The sequence below is a fragment of the Megascapheus bottae genome, chromosome 7, assembly GCF_031878675.1.
Source record: "Megascapheus bottae isolate mThoBot1 chromosome 7, mThoBot2.hap1, whole genome shotgun sequence".
NCBI lineage: Eukaryota > Metazoa > Chordata > Mammalia > Rodentia > Geomyidae > Megascapheus > Megascapheus bottae.
In genome coordinates, this window is record NC_143515.1 from 70989170 (window position 1) to 71016749 (window position 27580).

The following is a 27580-nucleotide window of genomic DNA, read 5'->3' on the forward strand; positions in this document are numbered from 1 at the left end:
GCCGATCCTGGGGCTTGAACTCAGGGCCTGGGGATTCTCCATGAGCTTTCTCAAGGTTCTATCACTTGAGCCACAGCACCACTTCTGTTTTTTTCTGTGTATGTGGTTCTGAAGAATAGAACCCTGAGTTTTATGCATGCTAGGCAAGCACTCTACCACTAGGCCACACTCCTGTCCCCTTTAGATTCAATAATTTTGTCTCATACATAGGAAAATCATTCCAAATATTAAACAACATCCAACCAAATGCAATAGTAAAAGAAAGTACATCTCATTGTTCCATCTAAAAATAAATAGATAAGATAAATTCAACTTGATCATGGCATGTTATCATTTTTACATTTCTTTGGGTTTGATTTGTTAAGTTTTAAATTTCTTTATGATAATTTTAAAGAGACTAAATAATAATGATTAAATTGTTCTCATAAATTGAATAGAAAAGTATGTCTTCTTTCTTTTTACAGAAGCGCTGTAGATTTGTGCTACACCCTAATTATATGTTTGGCATAATTCACCAGTGAAGAATGAAACTGCCATAAAACATCTATAAAGTGGATGAGAAATAAGAGGTTAACATTTTCTAAAGCATGAAGGGTAAAAGTTAAAATTAGAAAATTCATACAAGAATATGAACACCAACTTTTCTGAATACAGTAGTAATCAGAACAAACTAAATCACTTTATAATTCTCATACAGACCTAAATATTTAAAATGATATAAAAACCTACTAACAATGATGTTGGAAAATGGTATTTTCATGCATGAATCATAGACATTCCAGCTATTGGAAAGCAACATGGTAACACCTATTAAAACTAACACATCGGAGCCGGAGGCATAGCATAGTGTTAGAGTGCTTGCCTAGCATGCATGAAGCCCTGGGTTCAATTCCTCGGTACCACATACACTAAAAAAAAGCCAGAAGTGGTGCTGTGGCTCAAGTGGTAGAGTGCTGGCTTTGAGGAAAGCCCAGGGATGGTGCTCAGCCCTGAGTTCAAGCCCCAGGACTGAAAATTTTAAAAACCCAATACATTGTTTACCCAGCAATTCTATTGATTAAAAAAACACTATCCTATACTGGCTCTGGCGCTTATGCCTATAATCATAGATACTCAGAAGGCTGAGATTTAAGGATTGCAGTTAGAAGTCAGCCTGGGCAGGAAAGGCCCTGACATGAGCAGAAAAAGGAGAAAAGACTCAAAGAAATTTTTTAAAAAACTGCAAGAAAAAGCCTGCAACTCAAAATGAATGCTACAATGGTTCTTGTTCCTTGATATTCAAATTACATATATTTTTATAATATGTATCTTCAAAAACCTGCTAGTCTCACTTTGCCTTATTCTTATAAAAGAAGTTTTAAAGATTAAAACAAATGAAGAAAACTAAAAGAAAAATTATGGAACTGAATGCCACTAGATGTCAGTAAAATTCCCCCCGAATTATAGAAGCATTCTTCTTAACTGTTGGAAAAAATTATCTTCACCCACAATCTCTAACAGCACATGTAATTTGTATAATATCTAGATTACTAGAAGACAAAATTCCTTACAAGACAGACTGAGAGTCTTACTAAAAGATTCATATCAATATATACAATCCTTATGTTCTGAGATACCTGTGGTATTTTCATACTGCTATTTAACTCATGGAATATGCTCTTCAAAACTTAATATTAAGTTCATCTATATGAATTTATCTCATACCTGTTATGTATAAAATAACAAGGCAATTTGAAACAATTATATTTATTGAAGTTTTTGATCTAGTAGAACAAAATGCAAATCAAATGAATTGTCATAAATGAACTAGTGCCAGCTAAGACAACCATCTAGAACTCAGCATTTCAAATCCAAATATATAAGCAAGAAAGTCATCATGCAGTTAAAATGTGTAAGAAATATTTTCATAGAAATTTAAACTGTACTCATTTCCAAATCTCTCTACCTTACTATATTAAGAGTATAAATCTTATAATGAGGTTTATGATTTGTAAATTGTTTTAATTTCTAATTCAGAGATTAGAGTATAAAATAACTATCAAGTTCCTGGAATCCTGAAGCTTAGGAATTTGACAAGGCATACACATAGCTTTGATAGGTACAATTCAAATGGCCAGGGCTTGGTCCTGTTGACAGGCGTCCTTAGACTCAAGCCTTCTCATGTGGTTTGGGTTTCTCAGCATGCGTCTGTATTGAGTGGTGGGATTTCTTAAACAATGACCCACAGTACCACATGCATGTGTTTCAGAAAATAAGGTGAAAGTTGCATTACCTTTTAACTCAGTCTTCAAAGGTTACATAGCATTTCTTCTAATGAACATACACACACACACTACTTCTACTATACACTGGCATTATGGCTAGCCTATAATACTTCTTTGGTCAATGCAGTCACAAGTCTTCCCAGATCCAAAGAAAGGTTAAACATAATCTCTACCTTTTGATAGGGAGTGGTAAGGTCATATTGTACAAGAAAATGTAAGAAGGGAAATAATGTGAGGGTCTGGAAAATCTGACACAATCCACATTCTACCCACAGCAATTCCCATCTTTCCTGTATGTAGAGCACACTCTACTCTGTCACCAAACCTCCAAAGTCTCACTTTATTACATTAGAACAAAGTCTTGGATCTCATCTTCTAACTCAAGTCCAGAGGCAGACTGGGCTTCCTGGTTGTTTCTCGAGTTCATTTCCTCTTGATTTGAAGACCTGCAAAACAAAGTGGCAAATAAGTAACCCAACATGCAATTCTGAGACAAGTGTAGAATCATTTCACATCATCCTCAAAAGTAAAACAAGGGAGAACCAGAAAGCATGTAGCAATCGCTAGTCCACGGGAAGGTGCTACAGATCTCTGGATTGTCTTATCCTTACTCCATCTGAATTGTGCTCCTTTGCTCCCAGATCCTCTTGTCTGAACTTTTGGTTGCAGCCTCCATTCCTCTATTGTATTCACATCTGAGCAATCTGCTTCATGGTGATAGGATTTGGCCTCTCTTCTATTTCACTATTTTTGTTTCATGAAATGTGATACAATTCCTTTAAAAGTTTTTATTTCCTAGTTTACTTCACAGTTTATTCAGTTAAAGTTCATACATACACACCACAACACATACACACACACACACACATACACACGCATGCACACGCACCTCTAAAATAAATACTTAATTGCCATGGGCTTACTCTTTAATAACCAAACACATACCTTCAAGCTCATTAAAAGCCTTTTTGCTTATTTAAAAAGGTGAGAAATCACCTTAGCTATTTCTAAGGTATTAACAGAGAGTTTTACGGTCATACTCAAATCTCTGACCTAAAGGTATTTACCTATCATTATTTTACAGGTAATTTTATTTTTTTTATTTTATTTTTTTTGTTTTGTTTTCTTTTTTTATTGTAATTAGTAAAAGAGTTACATGATATTTGCCAGATAGAAGGTGCATTAATTCACATACATTGATACCCTTTCACATGTCTTGGTACCCGTTTCCCTCCTTTTACAGGTAATTTTAAAATCAGAACATTTTGCTATCAGGAAATGCTAGGAACAAGCAGCAATTTCTTAAACCCAGAAAGTTTCCTGTTCTTTTACTCTTCCCTAGATTCTTCTTATGAAGTAAAAAATAAATTAGGCTTAATTTTCTCTATCTGTGTCTTATAAAAAATAATATCTGGCACTTACAACATTTTACTTTGGAAATCCATTATTTCTTATTCTACTTGTACATTTTCAATTCTCCATGATATGGAAGTAGCAATTTTGCTAAATTTATTTTAATATGCATAACTAATATAGTCTAATTATGTATATTATTGAACCCATAAATAATACATATAACTAATATGCTCCAATTAAGCCAAGATGAGAGCATCCCATCCCCAGCTTTCAACAACATTTTCTTCAACTGCCTTAAAATAATCAATGGCAGTTTCATGAAACTTGTTCATTTCCTTCTCTTCAAGGGCTTTTTCTTCTGTCCACTGTTTAGTTCAAAAATTATTGCATCATCTCACTTCTGGAAGCCCAAATATGTTCTGGTTATTTTTTCTACATAGTCACTTATTCCAAAACTTAATGGTAAAAAGAGTATCATTATGCCCATAGATTCTGTAAGACAGAAACTCATGGAATATAATGTTATTGGTTTTTTCTTAGCTCTATATCTGAGACACAGCAAGGATATTAAAACAGCCATAAGGTGGATCTACAAAGGAAGATGCCTTCATGCTACTCTCCAAGGCAAGCATATGTTTTCCTCAGCAATTCCTGACAGGGTGACAGATTTGATGTAGTCCAGCAGGACTACCTTTCAAGTACCACTTTGCCCAGGAAAAAAAAAAAAACTCTCAATCAAGGACTAGCAGACAGCCATGTCCCTTCATTCTGCTTAATGTATCCAAAGAAAAGATGAGCAAAAATGAAAATTAAAAGCATATACTGTGTTGAATACAAGGAAAACAGGGAGTGTAAACTGTTAACACTTCCAAAATATCTAGTCATGATCCATTATTGGTAATGGAGTAATAGAGATAGGTGAATAGGGTTATGTTTTTACAGTGTGAAATATACTCTATTAATATGTATGTATATATCTGTATGAATGTGTACATGTAAATATTTGTTCTGCTGTTCATGCCCAAAGAAAGAGCCTATACTCCATGGGTTATCATACCCCTTGAGTTATCAGTCACTGCCTCAGATGGTGGTTACACACTGAGGATTACTCTTTACATAAGGAAGCCCTATCACTTCCATGCCCCAATACCTTACCTAACCATCAGCATTACCAAATTGATCAGGGAAAGTAATCCGTGATTGTGAAGGATACATTCAATATGAATTAAAGACAGTTTTATGAGTCACACTAAAATGACCAGAAAGGGGGGGGATTGTATTATTATGGTGCAGGTTATATTTGCCATATTGGTAGCTGAAGAAAATCCTCAACCATCAGAAAAAAAAAACAAGTTTCTACTTTGCATGCCTAAACCTCTAGGTTCTGCTGATGCAGTATATGTGCTGCCAAGGCACTAAAGGCCTTGATGCTCAAAGGAAGAGTGTTTCTACAATGAAATCCAACAAATATTTTAATGAACTAAAAGCAGAAGTTAATGTCTGACAGTTTTATGCCTGAATTTTTTAATACCTGGGTTTTTCATACTACTGAAATTATAAAGGAAAGAATTATTGTATTGGCTGGAATGCTGGAGAAATAGGATAAGTACCAAACAAAAGACCAGGAAAAAAAGGAGCCAAAGATATACAATGGAACAAACACAGTCTATTCAATTATTGGTGCTGGCAAAACTGGGCAGCCACATGCAGAAAACTAAAAATTGACCCTAGCCTTTCGCCATGCACAAGCATTAACTCAAAGTGGATCAAGACCTCAACGTCAGACCAGAAACTGTGAAATTGCTACATGATAATGTAGGAGAGACACTGGAACTCATAGGCACAGGCAACGGATTCCTGAACAGAATTCCAGGGTTACAACAGATCGGAGAGAGACTCGATAAATGAGACTACCTAAAAATAAAAAGTTTCTGTACAGATAAAAACATAGTTGCAAAAGTAGAGAGACAGCCAACCAACTGGGAAAAGATATTCACCAACAATACATCTGACAAATGGTTAATATCCAGTATCTACAGGGAACTCAAGAAACTAATCCCCCGAAAACCCAATAAACCATTCACTAAATGGGCAAGGGAACTAAAGAGAGACCTATCAGAAGAAGAGATTAAAATGGCAGAAAAACATATGAGAAAATGTTCATCATCTATGGTCATAAAGGAAATGCAAATAAAAACAACCCTAAGATACCACCTTACTCCAACAAGAATGGCCAAGATTTTGAACTCAGACAATGACAGTTGCTGGCGGGGTTGTGGAGAAAAAGGAACCCTACTGCACTGCTGGTGGGATTGTAAACTAGTTCAGGCACTCTGGAAAGCAGTGTGGAGGTTCCTTAAAGAACTGAAAATAGACCTTCCCTATGATCCCGCCATACCACTTCTGGGCATCTATCCTGAACAGCATGACCCAGGATATTATAAAGACACCTGCTCAGCTATGTTCATCTCTGCACTATTCACAATAGCCAGGCGATGGAAACAACCCAGATGCCCTACTGCAGATGAATGGATACAGAAAATGTGGTATATATACACAATGGAATTCTACATAGCCAACAGACAAGATAAAATAACGGCATTCGCAGGGAAGTGGATGAATCTAGAGCGAATCATGCTGAGTGAGACAAGTCAAGACCTAAGGAACAAAAGGCGCATGGTATCCTTAATATGCGGTTATTAAATCCAAAGTGTACAAGAGCGAGGACTCAAAAACTGCATACCCAAAGCAATGGACATGGTAATGGAAATACAAACATAACTATATAGACAAAAAAACCTATGACTCTATAATCATAATGTTTTATTTCATAAACTGATATGTTTCTATGACATACAAACCGTTAGCCTAATTTTGATTAAGTTCTAAAGACTAAGTCCCAGAGAATGTAATTAGAGATTTCCTCCTTGAACAATTGTTTGTTAAACTTGTCATTTAAAATATGATATGAACATAAGCCATATAATTAATCATTGTTGTTCTTAAGGTACTATGTTATCTCTCATCACTTCTACTGTCCCTTGGTTATCTCATATTGTTACACTATCTCACCTTGTTATCTGATATATCGGATATAATTGTATTTAGTTATCCGAAATTGGATAGGGAACGGGGGAAAACAAGATGAGGGGTGGGGGAGGGGGGAAGGGAAATGGGGACCATGACATGTGAAAGGGTATCAATGTGTGGGAATTAAGGCACCATTTATCTGGCAAATATAATGTAACCCTTCTATTAATTACAATAAAAAATATATTTTAAAAAAAAGACCAGGAAAAAAATATGCACCCAAACTAAGTGATTGTATTACATCTTCCCTTAAAAACTAGGGAATTAGTGGTGGTGGTGGTTCTGTGGTAGCAGTAGTATTTGTTTTTGCTTTTACTTTTTTCTAGGGCCTTGAATGGGGACCCAGAATGGAAGGGAGAAAGAATGAACAAATGGACTCACAGTATTCAGTATACACTATATGTAAAAATGAACTATGTAACTTGTGGGTAGGGAGGGGTGAGGGAAATGGAGAGAGTGAAGGAAAGGATGACATTGCCCAAAAAAGAAATGTATTAATTTCCTGACTTATCAAATGGTAACCTCTCTGTACAACACCTTAATAATAATAATAATTATTATTATTATTATTAATTATATTAAAAATCTAGGAATCCTATTTTGGTCAATGAAAGTAGGTAGATTACTTAACAACTGTGCAAGAAACCTAAAGAGAAGGTATGAAACTGTTCACAGGCATTGGAAGTTAGTCATGAGAAAATGACTATTTGCCCATAATCCTTTCACCAGGAAAAGTACATGGATTATAGTAATGGAGTTATAAGCCAAGCACAAAGCAGAAATTTGCTAAAGGATGAAGAGATCAAAGTTTATAGCTGTTAAGGTAGCTGGGATTTTGGTGCTCTAATGAGGAAAGCCAGGAAGAGTGAGGCAATTCCCCTTCAGGTCCTTAACCAAACCAAATTCTGTGCTGAGGTCCACAGGGAAAGACTCTAGTTAGTGGCTAGTGTTAGGAAGCCATAAGGGGAAAGAAGATTCCAGAGATGACAAGTGCATAGATTTTGTAGTTCAATCTTAGCTAGAGTGAAAGAACTACAGAAAGCAAGCTGATCATTCAACTGAGACCCCAGGAATTATGCTATAAAAATGGTGGGTGGGGGAAGGGAGTGTGGCCTATTGGTAGAGTGCTTGCCCAGCATTCACAAAACTCTGGGTTTGATTCTTTGGTACCATATACACAGAAAGAGCCAGAAGTGGTGCTGTAGCTCATGTAGTAGAATGCTAGCCTTGAGAAAGCCCAAGGAGAGTGCTCAGGCCCTGAGTTCAATTTCCAGAACTGGCAAAAAATAAAATAAATAAATAAACATGGTGTCATAGAGGTTCTATTCTCAGCTATGCTGACCTATGCACACATGGGGACCATTAAAGGAGGTATTGCAGCAAGGATGGATGTAATTCATTGCTCAATATTCTGGACACTTCAAAAACCTGTGCCTAACAAGCTCAGTTGCAAATAGTCCTGTTATACTAATGTTGAATCCTCATAGGGGACAAATAAGTTACACAGGACTCATTTCACACTGTAATTGACTAAACTTTAATGAAATAGTATGTAGTTAGATGTCAGATAATTTCCTCGACTTAGCATATCTGTCATCCCCTTTAATCTAACAACTCACAGCTGTCTTACATGACATTTCATATAGACGTATTTATGGTAAAGAAAGTACAATAAAGAAGTTCAAAGCCATGGAGTCTACTAATCTTACCAAATGTCACTCTGCTAATCTATACAACACAATGGGAAAAGGTCCTATTAAATGCTCATGGAACTGGCCTACACATGAGGCTTGAGCTGCCGACATTTACAAGGCAATAGGTACACATAAAAAACATACAATATAATGTGCTAAAGACAATAGACAGAACACATTAAGTCCTGAGCCAAGTTATGGAACTTCCTTTCTAACCTCTCTAGTGATTCACTCTATCTCTACAATTTTAGAGTCTATAGGAATCTAGGAACTGGTCAATTAGGTAGGTAAGGGCTAAGGATTCCACCAAAGGACATAAAATTTCCTCAAGTTTGAAGCTATGATTGTTGCCCAATCCATCTGACACTTCTTGTTTGTGAGTCAGCAGACAGTGAAATTATTCATGTAATTGCAAGATGGTCTTTCGTCTAAGTGTCATGGGAAGTTAAAGTTGCTTTAAGTATTGGGAGCTGAGAGAACGCCAAGGATTCACTGACTGTCTTTGATTCTTTGTGCCAAGTGACTTGGATGTAGGTAAGAGCAGGACAGTGCCTCCGGAATAATGTCTAGTCACCCCACAGGCAAGAAATCTACACTAACTAAAATTATAACAGAGGTAGAGGAAGCCTATGTGCAAAAGACAGGAGATGTGGAAAAAATTATAACCTTATAAGGGAGTGTCTTGTATTCCACTAACTTCTGCTGATTGCAATCAGTCATCAAAATGACTCAAAGACAGATTAGACTTTATTTGTTGGAAGGCAGATGTGAGTATCTTGAAGAATAAATTAAAGAAGATGCTACCAGAGTCTTAAAACATTCTTTCAGATTAATCTAACTTTAATTTCAGTCTTCACTAACTTCAGGTACATGTGAACTCATTTTCTGGTGGTTTATACAATGGCATCTCACCTCAAACATGGGTAGTGTGACTCTCCATCTTCTCTCTACAAGCCTTCTCTAATTCAACAAAACCTGCTCCAATCTCCTGTCCCACAGGTGGACAAGACTCGTGTGCATTCTTATAGTTCTTGGGTCCCTGGATCCCCCTGCACCCAATGATCCCCTCCTCTGCATCCTTCTCCTTAACTCCATTCATTGTGTTCATGGTGCAAGTGTATTCAAGATCTTGCTTCAAACTTTGTATTCTGTGAATCCATTCTGAGAGAGCACTGCAAAAATTGTATAACCAACCTGGCACACATCCAAAACAAGAACATGTACATTTCTTTCTTTGGTGTGCATGGTGACTGGTTTCAGGACTCAGATGCACACACACACACACACACACACACACACACACACACAAATCTGAAGATATTCAAATCCCTTATATAAAATTGGTACTATATTTGAATATAACCTATCATCTGTATTTTAAATGCTAATACAATGTAAATGCTATATATCTGTAGTTCTTATTTGTTATTGTAAATGTGATATACAGAGGGGCATAAGTCAGGTAATGAATACATTTCCTTTTGAACAGTGCTCCATTTTCTCTCATTTTCTCCCAGTTTTCCTCTCCTGATTCTCCCTTACCCACAAGTTCATTTTCAACACAGTGTCTAGTGCACATCACTGCATTTGTTCACTCTTTGTCCCACCATTTCTGTGTTCCCCCTTATCCTGCCCCAAACAGACAAACTTACATACAAGACAAAAGATACAGAAAACAGCCGGTCACCAGTGGCTCACACCTGTAATCCTAACTACTTAGGAGGCTGAGATCTGAGGATCACAGTTTAAAGCCAGCCCAGGCATTAAAGCCCATGAAACAGATCTCGAACTAACCACCAGAAAACCGGAAGTAGTGCTGTAGCTCAAGTGGTACAGCAGTAGCCTTGAGCTGAAGAGCTCAGGGACAATGCCTAGGCCCACAGTTCAAGCTCCACCACCAACCAAAACACAAAACAAAGCAAATAGACAAAAGGTACAGATATCAAAAAACAGCAACTGGGGGAGGGGAGGTGGGAGATAACCAAAAGAACCCTCTTTTTCCAATATCTTGGAGTTCATTTCGATAATCACTTTATATGCTCATATGTCTGTAGCTATTGAGCCTTTGTGATCTTAAGAATATTCTCTTTGGGCTAGGAGCGTAGCCTAGTGGTAGAGTGCTTGCTTAGCAAGCAGAAAGCCCTGGATTCAATTCCTCAGTATCACATACACAGAAAAAGTCAGAAGTGTGCTGTGGATCAAGTGGCAGTGCTCCAAAAAAGTGTCCAAGGGCAGTGCCCAGGCCTTGAGTTCAAGCCTAAGAGGCAAAAAAAAAAAAAGAATATTTTCCTTTGGTCAAACTGTGTGACTATCTAGAGTCCTGTACAATTTATCATGTCCAAGTGTATTTTCTTTTTACCATTCTGTGTGTTTACTTGTGGATTTACAGGCACTTTCTAGTTGCAACAAATGAGGGAAACCATGTAATCTTTTTCTTTGTTTCTGCCTCAGTGTTTAATTTATGGAATAATGTCACTGTATTCTATGTTTAGTCTCTTGAGGAACCTCCATACTGCTTTCCAGAGTGGTAAAACCAGTTTGCATAACCAACAATGTAGTAGTGTTCCTTTTGGCCACATCCCTGCCAGCATCTATTATTATCTGTTATCTTGATAATGGCCATTCTAAGTGGGGTGAAATGGAATCTCATTGTGGTTTTGATTTGCATTTCCTTTATGGTTAGAGATATTGAACGTTTCTTTATGTGTCTATTGGCTATTTTATTTCCTCTCCAGAGAAATCTCTTTTTAATTCTTTAGCTTACTTATTAATGGGGTGGTTGTTTTGTTGAGAATTTTATATTGGGGGGTTTAAATTATTTGAGCTCTAGAGTATTTTTGATATGAGGCCCTTGTCTGTTGTATAGCTAGTGAATATCTTCTTCCACTCTGTGGCTTTCTATTATCTTGCTAGCTGTCTTTTGCCATCCAGAAACTCTTCAGTGTAATGCAATCCCATTTATCCATCCATTCTTTGATTTGTTGTATTTCTGGATCTTTATTTATGTAGTTTTGACCTGTTCCAAGGAGCCCTAGTATATCTTCTATCCTTTCCTGTAATATTTTCAGGGTATCTGCTCGTATCTTTAGGTCTTTGATCCATTTGGATTTGATTCTGTTACAGGGGGATACATAAGGATCTTACTTCAGTTTTCTAAATGTGTATAGCCAATTCCGCCAGCACCATTTGCTGAAGAGGCTGTCTTTCTTCCATCTGACAATTTTGGCTCTCTAATCAAAGATGAGGTGTCCGTAGGTCTGTGGGATCATGTTTGGATCTTCAATTCTATTCCCTTGATCCTCAAGCCTGTTTTTGTGCCAGGACCAAGCTGTTTTTATAACTACAGCTTTATAACACAGTTTGACTGATATTCCTCCACCACTATTTTTCCTAGTAAGGACTGTTTTTGCTATTATAGGTCTTCTATTATTCCATATGAATTTTCAATTGCCTCTTCTATTTCACATCACTGCTTCTTCTATGTCCTCTATTGAGGGGATAATGATGGGTATTGCATTGAATTTGCATATAGCTTTGGGCAGTACTGACATTTTTAATGACTCACTTATTTTTGTATCTCATGTCTAATACAGTTATTTACATAATATCTGATGACTGAATGTACCTCGGAGAACAGTTTATTAAGAACGAGAAGATATTCAAAGACATCAAGATGCTCAATGATTAAAAATATAAAAATGTGATTTGGATATGTAATATAATAGTGGTAGTTTTAGTGAATAATGTATCACTATTGATTAATAGGAAATTATGAGAATATGAAAAATTAGATTAAAACTATTACTGAAGATTCACATTAAGATGTTACTACATCATAGCCAAGAGAAATAATTAGTACACTCTTAAATGTTCTTGTTGTATTATAAGGCTGATGACAAGAAAGATGTTCTGAAACCCTCATATAGGAAGAAATTTGATTGAATGCTAAAAAGTTTTAAACATGGTTGAGATGACTGCTACCCAAACTATAGACCAAATAAAGCATAAAAGATTATTAAGTTTCAAAATTCAGAAATCCTTTAAGATTTAAAGATAAAGAAAGTAAACATAATAAATCTAGAGTTGGATTAAAAAGTATTTTCTAAAATAAGAGAAAACATGTAATAATTCCTTAAATCAGAACTACATTTGGTTTGGAGAAACTTTTAAATGAATTCAGCATTTGATCACAGAAAACTTATGTATGAATTTTTAAAAAAATGTTGTATTAGCCCTTTCTTTTTTTCTGTTTTCAATTTCTTTCTTATTTTATTTTATTGTAATGCATAGAGGGATTACAAATACATTTGCCAAATAGTAGGTACATTACTTCTCATGTTTTTGTCCCCATTTCTCTCTCCCACCCCTACCAACCATCTTTTCCCTCCTTCCCTCTCCTACTTCTAATCATTAATTAAACATATATACAATACACCAGGTAACAAAGTCAGATATAGTAACAATATGAGATTAACCAAAGATATAGTGATTCCTTTCAATACACATAAAAAATCAAACTTCACAGAAGCACAAAGTATTTTATTGTGAAAACATTGTGACTCAAAACAGTCAATACATGAGAAACTTCACACTACTAAAATTCAAGAACATTTCAAAACAATCTTAGTGATATTAGAATTTGATACTCTTTGAGGAAAAAAATCAGAAAAATGTTAATGATGTCAACTCAATATACTCAAAGCTAGACCAAAAAATGAGAAAAACTGAACACTGAAATTTAAGTAAGCATATCACAGTGAAGAGGTGAGAATTTGAAGAATTATGCTGTTAATAAATAATCTGGCCTTTTTCCTTTTTTTATATTTTGGCAGTTGTGGGCCTTGAACTTGGGACCTGGACACTCTCCCCAAGCTCATTTGCTCAAAACTAGTGCTTTACCACTTTGAGCCCCAGCACCATTTCTGATTTTCTGTGGTTTTCTAGAGATAAGAGTCTCAAGGGGCCAGAAGTTTAGCCTAATGGTAGAGTGCTTGTCTAGCACGCATGTAGATCTGGGTTCAATTCTTCAGTATCACATACATGGAAAAGCCAGAAGTGGTGTTGTGACTCAAATGGTAGAGTGCTAGCCTTGAGGAAAGCCCAAGGACAGTGCCCAGGCCCTGAGTTTAGTCCCCAGGACTGGGGGAAAAAAACTCTCAGAACTTTTTCTGCCCAGGCTAGTTTTGAACTTCGAACCTTAGATCTCAGCCTCGTGAGTAGCCTGGATTACAGGAGTAAGCCACCACATCCAGCCAAATCCAGGGTTTTCTGAGGCCTTATCATGTACCTATATTATTCCAACATTATGGTCCCTACTGTGAAGGATATGAAATATAGACAGTCATGAAGCCACTAGGTTGAGAGGCTATTCCCTATCGACAGGCATAGCTATTCCCTCTTGATAATTCTGTCCAATTTGCAGATGAGAAGTTTTGTACTCATACAATTTTTCTATACTGATAAACTATTTTACATGACTTTTAAAATATATTTTATATCTAGCAAAATGAGGAGAGATGAAATTTCAAAGGCATTTAATACTACTAAACTTTGAAATATTTCACTTAGTAACTTTAGTGTTCTGATTTCCAATTATTTTAGCAAAAATGTGTTACCAACATTCAAAAATAACATATCTTACATATTAAACCCATGTGTTTTAGGATTCACCCAATATTGACTTTCCAAGAAAATACATACCCTAATATGAATATGCTACATTTTGTTTTAATTTGAAAATATTCTGAACTAAACCATACCATTCCTATACATCTTTACTATCCTGTACAGACAGTGTAAGGAAAAAATTAATATAATGTGAAAAATAATTAACAAACTTTTATTTTTGAACTTTTATATCTGCTTTCAGTCTGAAGTTTGAATTCAGGGCCTGAGGTCTGTTCCTGAGCATTTCTGCGCAAGGGACTCTACCACTTTGAGCCAAAGCTCCACTTCCTAATGAATCTTTAAAAGCATAAAAAAGTTTTGAATTACACAGCATTTATCTTAAAAGAGGGCAAACCAATTTTAATCATAATTTCAGCTAGTTCATTGGATTTCTTTCATACAGACAAAAAATCAATTAGGAAATAAGTGATATGAACATTTTTAAAAGTCATTTTATTCTATTCAATAATTCAAATGCTACAAATGAGTTTTCTAGTTTGCCTATTCTGTCATTTACAAACAGAAAAGAAAATATTGGGACATGCAGATGAAATTTAAAGGGACTCTGCAAACCTGAGTGCTGAGGAGACCCCGCATGAGATTAGACTGGTATTTTCCCATCCAAAAATGTGAGTATCACATAATCTTACTTTACCACTACAATTCACTTCAGCTAACACAGAACATTAACTGTGTTGTGTTCTGTACCAAAACAACAAAAACAAAGTGCTATACAGAGAGGAGGGAAGCAAGAGAAAATGAGGAAGGGGGAAACAGTGCTCAAAAATAAATGTACTCCTTACCTTACTTTTTACAATAATTGTTTAAAGTTGTCCTGAGTATAGAACAGTAATTACTAGAGGTGGGAGGGTATAAAATGAGGTGACTAAATGAGAATGGATTTGCTCAATGTATGCTTATACACATATGGAAATTCTCACTGACCTCATTAACATTACAAATTAATATATGCTATTTAAAGATAATAAAAACCAATAACCCAAAATATCAAATCAAATTAAAAAGTTATAAATATAAAGTAAGAGAAAGAAAATACCACAGAATGAGCTACAGATAGGGAAGGGTGGGATTAGGTTTGACCACTCTTTGATGCCTTTAGGCACTTATTATATATTTCCTAGGGAAAATGGATAACCAGTATTAATTCTCTAGATAACAACCACGGCTATAGTTCCTGTTCTACAAAAATTTTACTAGGGAAAACACCTAAAAAATAACCCAGAATGGTAAACTAATATCTACTGGATTTGAAATCCTGTATGCAAAAGTAAGTGATCAAACAAAATATTTTCTATATACTTTAGGCTGGTCAACCACATTTCCCAAGTAATCTTACTGAACGTCAAGCATCACATAGTTGGTCTAACATGGTCTCCATCAGAAATAATCTGACTATTTCTTTAACATGCTTACCATTTTTATGCTAGATCTGGAGCAGTTAAAACAAGGTAGGCATTACAGGGTCTTCTGTGTATCATTTATTTCCAAGCTAGTTCATAAGCAACCTGAGTTCTTTTCTCCCTTCTGCTGAAAAACAAAGAAAAATGAGTATATTATAATGTTCAAAGTGTTTACTTGGAAATTCCTGAAAGTTGTAATATAAATCACAAGGAAAGCACAAAATATGGTATAAATTATATAGTTATTCTACACAATTATGTATAACTAAAATATCCACATCATTTAATAACATATAAATACATATATATACACACATTGAGAAAAAATACAACCTATTCTTTATTTAGAACTGTGACTACCTGTTAAACCTATATCCTTTCTTCAGAATAGAAATTCAATAATGAATTTAACCACTGTAGTAAATTTTATGTATCACTGTAAGTATTCCAGATTGCTGTACAGTCTTATCAGAAACTGTTTCAAGATAACCCCTTGCACCACATAAAACAAAAAGCTGTTTTAACTATTTCACAAAAATACTTTTCAAAACAAATATACTAACTTTATCAGGATACTTTAAAGTATTCTAAAGAGTTAGTGAGAACTTACTATGCACAAGGTACTTCTGAAAATCCTTGATTTGTTTTAACTTAATCCTCACAACTTTCCCATGGGATTGTGATTACTGTTATCTTAATTTTATAGACAAAAGAAAGAGGCACGGAGAAGTTATAAGTTCACTCATGGCTTTACAATTTATGAAATAATTAGGTAACCTAATTATGTAACCTCAAGAACTAGGACCCAAGACAATACTTCAAAGTACTATCCAAAGCAAATGATTCATAAATCTGCATTGCTCTCTAGGTGTACATTCTTAAGAGTCAGTCTGCCATCTTGTATGTCCATATACAACCTCAAGTGTAAAACGTTAAATGAAACTCTTCTCTAAAACTGGATTGCCATTCCAGATTTCTTCCGAGATGTCTTCCAGTTGAACACGCAGGCATGCAGGCACAAATATTACCAAAGGGTGACCAGATTTGTCTGTGGACTTTTTTACCCTGAAGGCTCATTATGGTTTTGCTTCATAATTATCTATTGAAAAACTCCCAGGCAAGAACAAATATTCAGGCAAGCAAGCAATTTTTTGGGAAATAAAATCACTAGAAATTTTAGTTCTAAAGAAAGTAATCTCCAATTCCTTACTTATAAGCTTTGTATTCATAGACAAAGAGTTAATTTCCCTGATCCTCAACCTCAAGGCAGTGATAACAAAGTTGAGGGAGAATGCTTTTCTCCTGATTCTTTCAGCTCAAAGAATAACACTCCTGGTCATTCTGCTTCTTCGCTTAGACTTTTAGGCACAAGGTAATGACCTGTAGGACCACTGACAGGGAGATGTGTATTCACTTCATCAACTTCCTCCTGCTTTCTTTCTGAGGAAAAGACAGGCTGTTTTACATGGGAAGATCTAGTCTGAAGAACATCTTTCCCATGCCTCTGTGGTTAGACTAAATCATTCTTCAACTCTATACTGGTAAGCCCATTTGACCATGAATATAAGCCATATTCTTCAATGCTGCATTGGCTTTTGCTCGCTGAGAGTATTTATCCTTCTCAGGCTCTTTAAAGTGATCAAGAATCCGAAATGGGAATTAATAAGCTCCACTTACTATCAATCTACTTTGTAGAGTGTGGTAAGGATTCAATGAGTGATAATGCACTTGCATCATAGTGAGTAAAACATAGAAATCACTCAAAACACAGTGCCTCTTTCACAACCATAATCACTACTATAATGATAAAAGATTCAAAAGTTAGAAGAAACAGAGAAAGTTTTAAAATACTTATCAGTTCCCTATAAAAACATAAATATGAATTTAAGTAAAATACTTTCCAACACTACATCAATAAAAACATGACATCTTCACACATTGCAGAGGGTAATATGTTATGAGTCTAGTTACAATATGGAACAAACATTATTTATGAAAACAGAACAAGTGATCATTAAAAAGAACATAATCTATAAAAGCCACAGGAATGAATCTATATGACAAATTAATATATGCAGAAGCAGAATCAGATTATTCTATAGTATATAAAATGTTAATGTTTTAAGAATATTTTAGAATCCATTTGATGTCTAACAGAAACAAAACTATAGTTTATTCTATACATTTTAACTAGCCAAGCAATATGCTAGCAGCATAGTGAAAAAAAAACCTACAGATATATTTCATGTAATGGAAAACTAGTTCTTCCGAATGAATCCAGGAAGCTTACTAATCATATCAAAACTTACCTACCTGAAGTCTAGGGACATTGGGAATTTTGTGAAAATCAGAACTATTTATAAAACATCGTGAGTGTATGCATGTATGGGTGGCAAAAATCCTCTACTACATTCTGAAAAGTTTGGTATTCGAAGAAGGTAAACACAGGCTGGAAATGTGACTCAAGTGCTAGAGCATAGGCCTAAAGAAGCACAAGGCCCTAAGTTTAAATACCATTTCTGCCAATAATAAGAAGAAAACAGTAAAGATCATAAAACAACTGTAAAATCCAAATGATCACTCCTAGTTTATCTACTTATTTGGATTTTCTAATAAGCTTTTTTGCAAAATGACATTTCTATTTTATACAAATTTAGCATATGAAGAATAGAAAATTAAAATCAGAACCTACAGAAAAGAAACTACATTTGAACATGGCTACTTGCATAGCCATCAGACAAATTTGACCAAAGTACACAGAGTGTACTTTGTAAAAACAATGAAAATACTTTATGCTGATAATTTTTTTTTAAAAAAATAGCTACTTGCCTTTTAAATTTCTTGATAGAATGTCTTCACTAACATCCAATGTGTTTATTTTGGTTTTTAAGTCCCCTGTGTTATTTTTCTGTATTTCTTCAGTGTGTGCATCTTCAAAATGGTTTTCAAAATGATGGATGTTATTCTTCAAGTGATTAGGCAGTTCCCAGAAGGGAGCTGCTTCATATGTATCAGATATAATGACTCCTTGGCCATTATGTTTCCTACTATCAACTTTATTTCTCAATGTTAAATTTCTAGAATGCAGCTTTTTGCTAGTATTCCTTCTACTTAAGAGGCTCTTATAGGTATCTTTCCTCTTAACAGGTATCTTTTTTAGCTTTTGTGTCTTAGTGCTATAATTTTTATCTTCTTTGTCACAAGTTTGATCCAACAATGGGCAAATAAGCTTACTCTGAAGTTTATATTGGATCTTAATAGATTCAGTAATTGTAGCTCCAAGGTGAGCTGAATCCTTAGAATACATTGCAAGATTAGCAGCAACTAATATATCTGCCAAACTGCTTTTCTCATGAAGGACATCCACTTTCAGCTTTGTTTCAGAGCTATACTCTCTAAGCTGAAAAACCAGGCCTTGTTTGCTTAGAAATTCCTGAAGAAAACCTGTGACTTCTTCATTCCACTGTTCCCCTGTAGCAGGTACAATGCCGTCCAAGAAGCATGGATAACTCAGCCTTGGCAAATTCAAAAGCTCCTCTGGGGAAACTTTAAGATTATTTATATCTGAATAAGGTATATAAACAGAAAATCCATAGTCAATCAACACAAGATGCAAACGCCCATTAGAGACTCCAGAGATTTCTACTCTGTTCCATTGATCTTCTGATTCATATTTGAACAGACAACTAGAACCAGGAATTGCCAGCTCTTTGGGCAGTGTTTGCAAGGTGTCTGGAAGATCTGAAAGCAACATGAAGGCCTGTTTCATTGCATCGAAGGAATCTTCTAACTGGACACTGAAGTCCCAAGGATCACAAACAGCAGTGGCGATCCCAAAGTATTGCCTACCCTCCTGAAGTGGTGCCCGAGGAAATGACTTCAGTGTACATGGCGACAGGAGAGTCTGCGACTGCGCTTTGAAGATACTTGCTGCAGATTGAACTTTGCCTTCTGCAACTTGAACTGTATTCAGACGCAAATATTCCATAAGTAATATGCCATCTACCAAAATTTCGACTTCCCAAGCAGGATCTGAGTATTTCAGGAAAAGGATGTTGACTTCCAAGTGTGCAAATAAGCACAGAGTGAATGGAAATGGCATCTTCCTGGAATTTTTAAACCAAATCCACTTACAAGGCACAGCTTGTCTCGGAATATTTCTAATTTCATTGCTAAGTACCTTGGTATTGCTTGAAGGCACAACTTCATACCTACCATGATCTACTAAGAAAACAAGCACTTTTTCATCAACACACTTTTTTTCTACTTTGGATCGGTACCATTTATAAGTTTTGTTCGATTTTGCCAAGCATTCTAAGCCTTTTTCAATATTATCCCTTGATAAGAAAGAGGGTTGCTTTTCTTCTCTAGTAATTAAGCCTGTTAAGTCAGCTAAAATTTTATTATTTTTGGATAACTTCACATAAAATCTGCCACTCTTGGAAACATAAAGTACTTCAGCTTTTTCCAGTTGGCCAGGATTGAACATTTCAGAAGGAATTTGGCTGGCTGGTGGGAGGAGCAAAGAACTTTCATAATGGTTTGATTGGGCCTTCATAGCATTATCAGTAGAGCTAAGCTTCTGAGAATGAACGTGAGGGGGCTGACATATGGTCTTCTGTAGTTTCGAGCAAGCTGTCCATTTCAGGAGTTCATTAATGACACATTTTCCATCACAAATTATATTTACTTCCCATTTGTGACCATACTTCTTTAAAAATTCACAAGAAACTATTCTGTTCCTTATTCTGGAGGCAAAATAATCCACAGTTTTGCTGTCCCATATCTCCTCAGGCTCATGCCACTTCACTCCACTAAGAAAAGAATGGATTCCTAGCTGAGGAATAGTTAAGAATTCTCTCTTGATTTCATAAATGTTAGCTATGCTTACTATTGCAGTATTACCATAGTCAAAGAATTCTACTTCAAAAGAATTCCTTGGCAAAATTTTCTTAATAACTGCCCGGTAAATGGCACTGTCACCAGAGTATTCTGCAACTACAAGATCACCCACCAGAGGCTGAACCAGGCCCAGTTCCCCCATTCCATCTGCTCTTCTTTCATTTAGAGCATCTTCGAGTCTGCTGATGACATCTTCATTCTCTGTAAGCTGAATATGGAAACTTGCAGGATGACTAATGTTTGATATGTACCCTTTAACCTCAGCATTCAAGGGAACATGGAGCTGAGGAAGGTCTTTCATCTGTGGTCTCATAAACTTTTCAGGGCTTTTGGAGGCTGCTGGATTTAAATTGCTGTTGATTGATAGTGATACAACCTTTCCTGACTTTGGGTCCATATCACTTTCATCAGGAATGTGGGCCAAGCCAGGGATGAGTTTTACACCTTTATTTTTAGGCCTATCATTAAGTGACTTCTTCACTTTGTGTTTTGATACAGGATCGATTTTATAGCAAACAGGTGGTTTCCCAAGACTGGCATATATACTTTTAGGATGCATTAATTGATCCATTTTACTTTTGCAACATGTTACTGGACTTGATTTATTTATCACATTATGGTGATCAGTGTTTTCTATTTTCCCATTCAGAGAAGCAGCAAGTCTTTTATTCCCACTTAACTTACTGCTCTCTTCCACACACTGTGCTGGGTCAGAATGTTTCTTTCCATAAGCATTAAGTAACATTTTAATTGTGTGATTTATATGTTGATACTCATCATATAATTCTACACCAAACTGGCCATCTGACTCTTTGGATAATATTACTGCCTTCAGCCGTTTCCCCAAAAAATTATCTTCAAACCAGCTACTGATCTCTGCTGGGATATCTGTATCTCTAAGATCTGACAAGAAACATTGTATGGCTTGCATTGGTGTAAACAGTAACTCTGGAAACTGATTAGAAATGGCCTTCAACATGTTTTTTTCTACTAACTGATTATTTCCAAAGTCCACAAAATAAACAAGAAGGTCAGATGATGAATCTGTTGGTTTTGCTAAAGCTCTATATGAGAGACCATCTCCTACGTATTTTGAGATGCACAATCTCATTTTAGTAGAATCATACTTTGGACAATTTTTGAGGCTAATCAACTCTGCAATTTTTTTCTCTAACATCTCTAGATCTTTATTATTTCTACTAAGCTGGCAATAAAAATTTTGGGGACTATATACATGAGATATATAGACCTCTTCTTCACTTCCAACTTTTATATTAAAGGAGGAATAATAGTAGCTATAAAAGCTAAATGATAAGGGTAGAGGCTTTGATAGCATGCTATATGGTGTGGAGCCACAATTAATTTTAAATTTTCTTGTACTAGTAAATGATGATCGTAAATCCACCAAATTACATAAACAGTTAGGATGTATAAGAACTAAGGCATATATTTTACAAGTCAATAGCCCTCTAGATAAAGAAATGAAATTTCCAAAGTCTCTAGATGCTTCTCTTGTCCAATCAAATAATTTACAACTTGTGGGCTCAACTGAATGGTTAAGGCAACACCTGAAGGCTTGGGCCTCCAAATAAAGAAAATTTGGATTAATAGCACAGAGATCTCTGATGAAAACTCTTCCTTGGTAACCATAGTCAACAAATAGTACATCAACTTCTTTTTTTGATACTTGTTTCAAAACAGCAGCTCGATACCACTTCCCATCTTTGGAATACTTAGCAACACAAGCAATCTGCCCAGTCTCATAAGGGTCAGAATGGATGCTATAATAATCTTGAATTTGGTCCATTAGAAATTTTAATTCTTCTAACATACATTGGAGTTGGCATGAAAAGTCAATTGGGCCATAATAATAAGAACATTTGACCTCAAGAACTGTTCCTGGCTTAAACATACATTCTTTATAGGGCTGTGATAAGGCAGGAGCTCTCAGGGGAAAAGGACTTTTTAAACTTGGGAACTTGTTTGAAGATGAGTGATTTTCTTCCAGCTTCTTTGATTGGTAGTTTTTAGGTTTAGGTCTTTCAAGAAGGGAAGACAGGACTTGTTTAATGTTAACTTTTTTGGATTTTAAATGTAACACTGAACATTTGCTTACAGACTTTGGGAAACACTCTGGTTCCACTTCCCAGTATTCTGCATATCCAGCTTGCAACATCAGAGAGATGACATCAATGTTTTCTGAGGCTTCAAGACTCTGAATATTCACCATGTACTTGTCATCTTTCTTTGCTACAACCTGGAGCAAAATTGCTTTGTTCAAAACAATTCTTTTAAAATAATCGATTGCTGCCTTAACCCATAAATCTTCCACAGGAAATAGATGTGCATGTGAACAGCACACAGCTAAGGCAGGAAGCTCACAGAATTCAGGAAGCAAAATTTTCACATCAAAAAATGGAATGGAATCAGTATTTCCATAATCCAAAAAATAAACAGTAATATTATGACCATTAACTTCAGTGATGACAGCTCTGTAGAAACATCTGTCCTTGCTGTATCGGGCACAACAGAATAATCCAGGTTCAGGATTTCTTAGAATCAGTTCATCATTTTCACACGGCTCATAGTACTTGTTTATGTTCTTCATTATAGCCTGAAAATCATTCTGATGGTCATTAAGCCGTACCCAGAAATTTGATGGGTTTAAGACATACGCTACAAAAGCTATGTAAGCTGCTTCTAGCTCAATTTCAACAGTTTTAATAGGAAAGCTTACTTTTAAAGTATCTTTTTTATCTAGGCAGTCTATCAGCTGTTCATCATTTCCAATAGCACCATCAACTGCAAAGCTGTTTACAACAGAAACACTGGTCTTATTCAAGATGTTGGAGATTTCTGGATCGGACGCTGAACAACACGCTTGTGTGCCTACTGTCTTCAACAGACTCTCAGAATGAATTGCAGATTCCTGAGTCTGTAATGTCACATAATACAAATGCTCATCCTTACTGAAAGAATCGATGTGTACATACACGATCTGTCCTAATAAGGCTTGCTTGAAGACATTCAGTTGAAGTTTTCTAGCATCTCTATCTGGACTGTGCAAACATGATAGAGAACAGGGAAATGAAAACAATGGTACTAAAATAAAATCCTGTTTCACTTTCTTCACATGAATGGAGGGTACAGCCTCAGTACTTCCATAATCCATAAACCAAATTTTTATGTGATTATTGGGCAAGATCTCCTCAAGAATTCCTCTATGCCACTGTCCATTTCCCCTTTTAGCAGCACAGAGTAGCCCAAAATTATCACAAGTGGGATAAGTATCTTCACTGATGATATCATAATGCAAATTCATACACACAGTCAAGTTTTCTAGCTCTGGGATCCACTTAATTAACTGACAATAAAATTTACCTGGACTCAAGGCAGATGATACCTTTATACTTTCAAAGATTCCTACTGGCAAAGATGGCTGTAAATTATCCAGAACATGTCGAATATCAAGTAAAGAACTATTACTTAGTGACAATACAGGTCCTTTATGCTGTAGTAAGTCTGGCGTTTGTTTATGGAATTCTTTTAACATTTCTACAATAAGATGAAATGAATCTCCATCAATAAATCTTCCTAACTGTAGCTCAAGGGCCCCAGATATAACTTTTGGCACCTCAAGAAGCAGCATTTGCAGAGGCAAAATAGCTTGTACATGACCTTTCAATTGTACACCTACTAATGATTTGAAATAATTCAAAGCTTTAGGAGACCACTTGTCCCCAACTGGAAGGATGTTGGCAAAATATCCACATACTACCCTTGGTGGTAGCTCAAATAAATTTTCACAGGCTGAAGCAATGTGAGTACTATCAACTCTCAGCTCTTCACCACGATCTATGAGGAGTACCGTATACAGTTCGTTCTTCTTTTCCACCACTCTTCCTCTGTACCATTCTCCAGTTACTCTTTCTTCCACCAAACAAAAGTCATCAATGTCCACATTATTTTTTAGTTTTGAAATATGTTGTATTTCCTTCTGCAATATGTGGTAGTCAAACTGACATTCACTATTATGGCTGCCTTGAAATTTCACCAGAATATCCTTAGGAAGACACTCAATTTGTGATACTGTCATATCTACATCTAAAAATGTTGGTAAGAAAGATGTAAAATCCATTTTCTAAAAAGGAAAATAAGCAATAATTAGCTTCTGGACCAGATGGCTGATAAAATTAAACATAATTAACATTTTATAAAATTTACATAGACATTCTTTAAATAATTATGTGTTTTCATCAAAGTAAACACATTCATAATCATTGTGTACACTAGACAAAACATTGATAAGATAAACAAAATTTATGTTCACTGATTTCTATATGTTAGGAAATTTCTTTGAATAGCAAAGCAGCATATACATGTATATAGGTATGAATAATACAAACAATCTTTATTTCCCAAAAACCTCAACAAATTTCTTCTCAGTGTTAGATGTGGTATTACAGAAGGGGATAAATAATGTTCACTAGGAACCTTGCCTTGTGCGAACTCCTCAGAAAAAAAATCCATAATTCAATGAGGTAAATGAAAGGAAACGAGCAGGTGGCACATCATCCAATGAGGGAATGCACAGTTTGCATTCTCTGCCCAGTGTTAATTGGGAGTTTTTGGATGCTAGCAGCATCATTATGCAACCCCAGGATACTTCTTTGATTTGGAACATTAGGGGAAGAACTGGGTAAAAGTAAAGGGAGTGAAGAAAGGAAAGACACTGAAGCAAGTTAGGTCTATCCAGGTCTTGCTACTGGTGTGCTACTGGTCATGAAAAGGAGACTCCTTCCCTATTGTAGAGAACTTTGTTTCTATGCTAATCTCCAGATCAAAGGAATCTAAAATGAGAAGACATATACTCATGAAGAGTAAAATACTCACAAATGTTATGGTTTGGATAAGAAGTATTATCCCCAAAAAGGCTTGTCTGGTGCAGGTTTAGTGTTTGGGTAAGGGACCCAGGATCTTGACAGCATCAATGATTAAAAAGGTATGCATGCCATGGTCCTTATGTCTCCTTTCTGCCGGCAGGTAGTCATGAGGTAAGAAACTGTGCTCTATCAAGCCCTTTCCCTATGACTTTCTACCTCACCAGAGGTCCAGAAACAATAGCTGACCACAGATTGTAACTTTCAAAACTGTGAATAGAAATAAATGCTTTATGTCAGATATTTTGTCAGAGCCATCTCATTATCATATTACACCCAATTTCAGACACCAAGAGCTACCTACTATGATAAAACGAAGTGAAACTTCTCCTTGGCTGAATCAACAGTTGATAAGTATCATTTTCTCTTTATAATGATTAGACAGAATGATGGTGGGCCATAGGGAAAACAGAAAGGAGCTACTTGTAAGGAACCATTTTTTCCACTAGGGAAAAAAATACATTGCAAGAAATGGCAAAGAACTTTTTTTCTAAAAATCTGTTTCTTATTCTCAGAAACATCAAAGAAGTATAATATATATTTTATGTGACAAAGCGGGAAGGCAGCTAACAACTGAGATTAGGAAGACCTGTACAATCATGAGATATATAAAAATATAATGAGGGAAAGTAAGTCCAAAATAAAGGTAAATAGAAAAAAATTTCAACAGAACATCCAAAACCTCAGGGAAAGTAGATAAAAGGATGAAAGAGAAGCATGTAAGATAGGACTATAATATCTTCCCAAAGTATAAGAGGTATCCCAGAAAAATAAGATCAAATAACAGAACAAGTCTCTTGGTCTTAAGATTCAAGTCCACAAACTGAAACAGAATACTGAAAACCTATGAAAAAATAAGATTTCAGGATATCTAGGTATTGCTTTATTTCCTTCTCGGTGATTAATATGTTGTCATGACCATCTAGAGAGATTCCTGGCTATACTTCCTTGATCCTGTAGTCTTTAAAAATAAAACCAGGGCCGGGAATTTGGCCTAGTGGTAGAGTGCTTGCCTAGCACGCACGAAGACCCAGGTTCGATTCTTCGGTACCACATACATAGCAAAATGCCAGAAATGGTGCTGTGGCTCAAGTGGTAGGGCTCTAGCCTTGAGAAAGCACAAAGACAGTGCCCAGGCACTGAGTTCAAGGCCCAGGACTGGCAAAAACAAACAAACAAACAAACAAAAAAGAATAAAACCAATAGGCAATACACTAAGACCTTAATTTGAGTAAAGGAAAAAAGTTTCCGGACATAAAAGGCTTTCCTAAGCTTTAACTATATAGTCACAGGTCTTCACTCAATTCTAGTTTCTAACCCTGTAGTTGTTTTCCTCATGGCAAAATCAAGCACCCCATTTAGCTCTAATACTAAACACCTAGAACTTTCTTTCCCCTTTGACTTCTTTTTTAAAACATATTTTTAAATGTTTCAATAGTTCTACAAAGGGATTCCAATTCACTTAAAACCATCTTTCCTGGTATTCAACTAAAGATTCTTTTGGCCATTCACCTCTGTAAATGTAAAAGGAAAAAAAACACACAATCCATTCAAGAACCATGCTATACTTTATTAGGTATTCAAAAATCAGATGGGCCTGGAAGGACTCCTTTATTAACTGTGACTGTTATAAACAGCATAAGCCCTTGAAAATACTAAAGCCTGAGGGAGCTTTATAAAAAGATTACTCAAACTATTAGAAAATTTCTCCTTCTTATTACTAGTCCTCTTTTAAAGAATACAATTGGCCTGTTTGGCCAAGATGAGGTAAAGAGTGTCATTATTTATCAGAGGGAAAATCTGAGATTGGTTTGTTCATGGCTCTCAATACCAATGATATCCTGAAAAACATTACTGAGGAATTTCCAAGAGAATCCTTGTCTGAGAATTAAAAGAAATCTTTATAGTAGATAAACATTTATGTTGCTGGAAGAAAAACATGAGTTAAGAATATATGCAAATTAATGACCCTTAATGTTTACTCCAGGATATGAGTTCAGGTTTTTTGTTTGTTTGTTTTTGTGGTAAAGAGGATTAAGTGCAGGGCCTAAGGTTTACTAGGTAAGGTGCTCTACCACTTGCGCCATGCCACTAGCTTCTTTTTCAAATTTGTCATTTTTGAGATAAGGTCTTGCTTTGTCTGGGACATCCTAAGTTATAATCTTCTTATCTGAGCCTTCTCCAGGTCTCTAGGAATAACAAGCATGTCATTGGTTGAACAGACTCTAAAACTTTTTATGTCCAGG

At 35.7% G+C, this 27580-nt stretch overlaps 1 protein-coding gene across 4 annotated transcripts in view; it reads right to left on the bottom strand.

Moving 5' to 3' along the window:
- Positions 1-2585: 2585 nt before the first annotated feature.
- Tdrd15 (tudor domain containing 15) overlaps positions 2586-27580 on the bottom strand; it is a 60322-nt gene continuing 35327 nt past the window's right edge. Inside the window, exons 2-4 of one of the 4 annotated variants that reach the window (XM_090337384.1) lie at positions 18322-24535; positions 15506-15616; positions 2586-2710 (exon numbers count right to left, since the gene is read on the bottom strand). In XM_090337384.1, the coding sequence (XP_090193510.1) occupies positions 15582-15616; positions 18322-24532 (6246 nt within the window). In that variant the 5' untranslated portion in view covers positions 24533-24535 and the 3' untranslated portion in view covers positions 2586-2710; positions 15506-15581. Of the gene's footprint in view, positions 2711-15505; positions 15620-18321; positions 24536-27580 lie in introns of all 4 variants that reach the window. The other 3 variants (XM_090337383.1, XR_016536291.1, XR_016536290.1) reach the window with 3 other exon arrangements.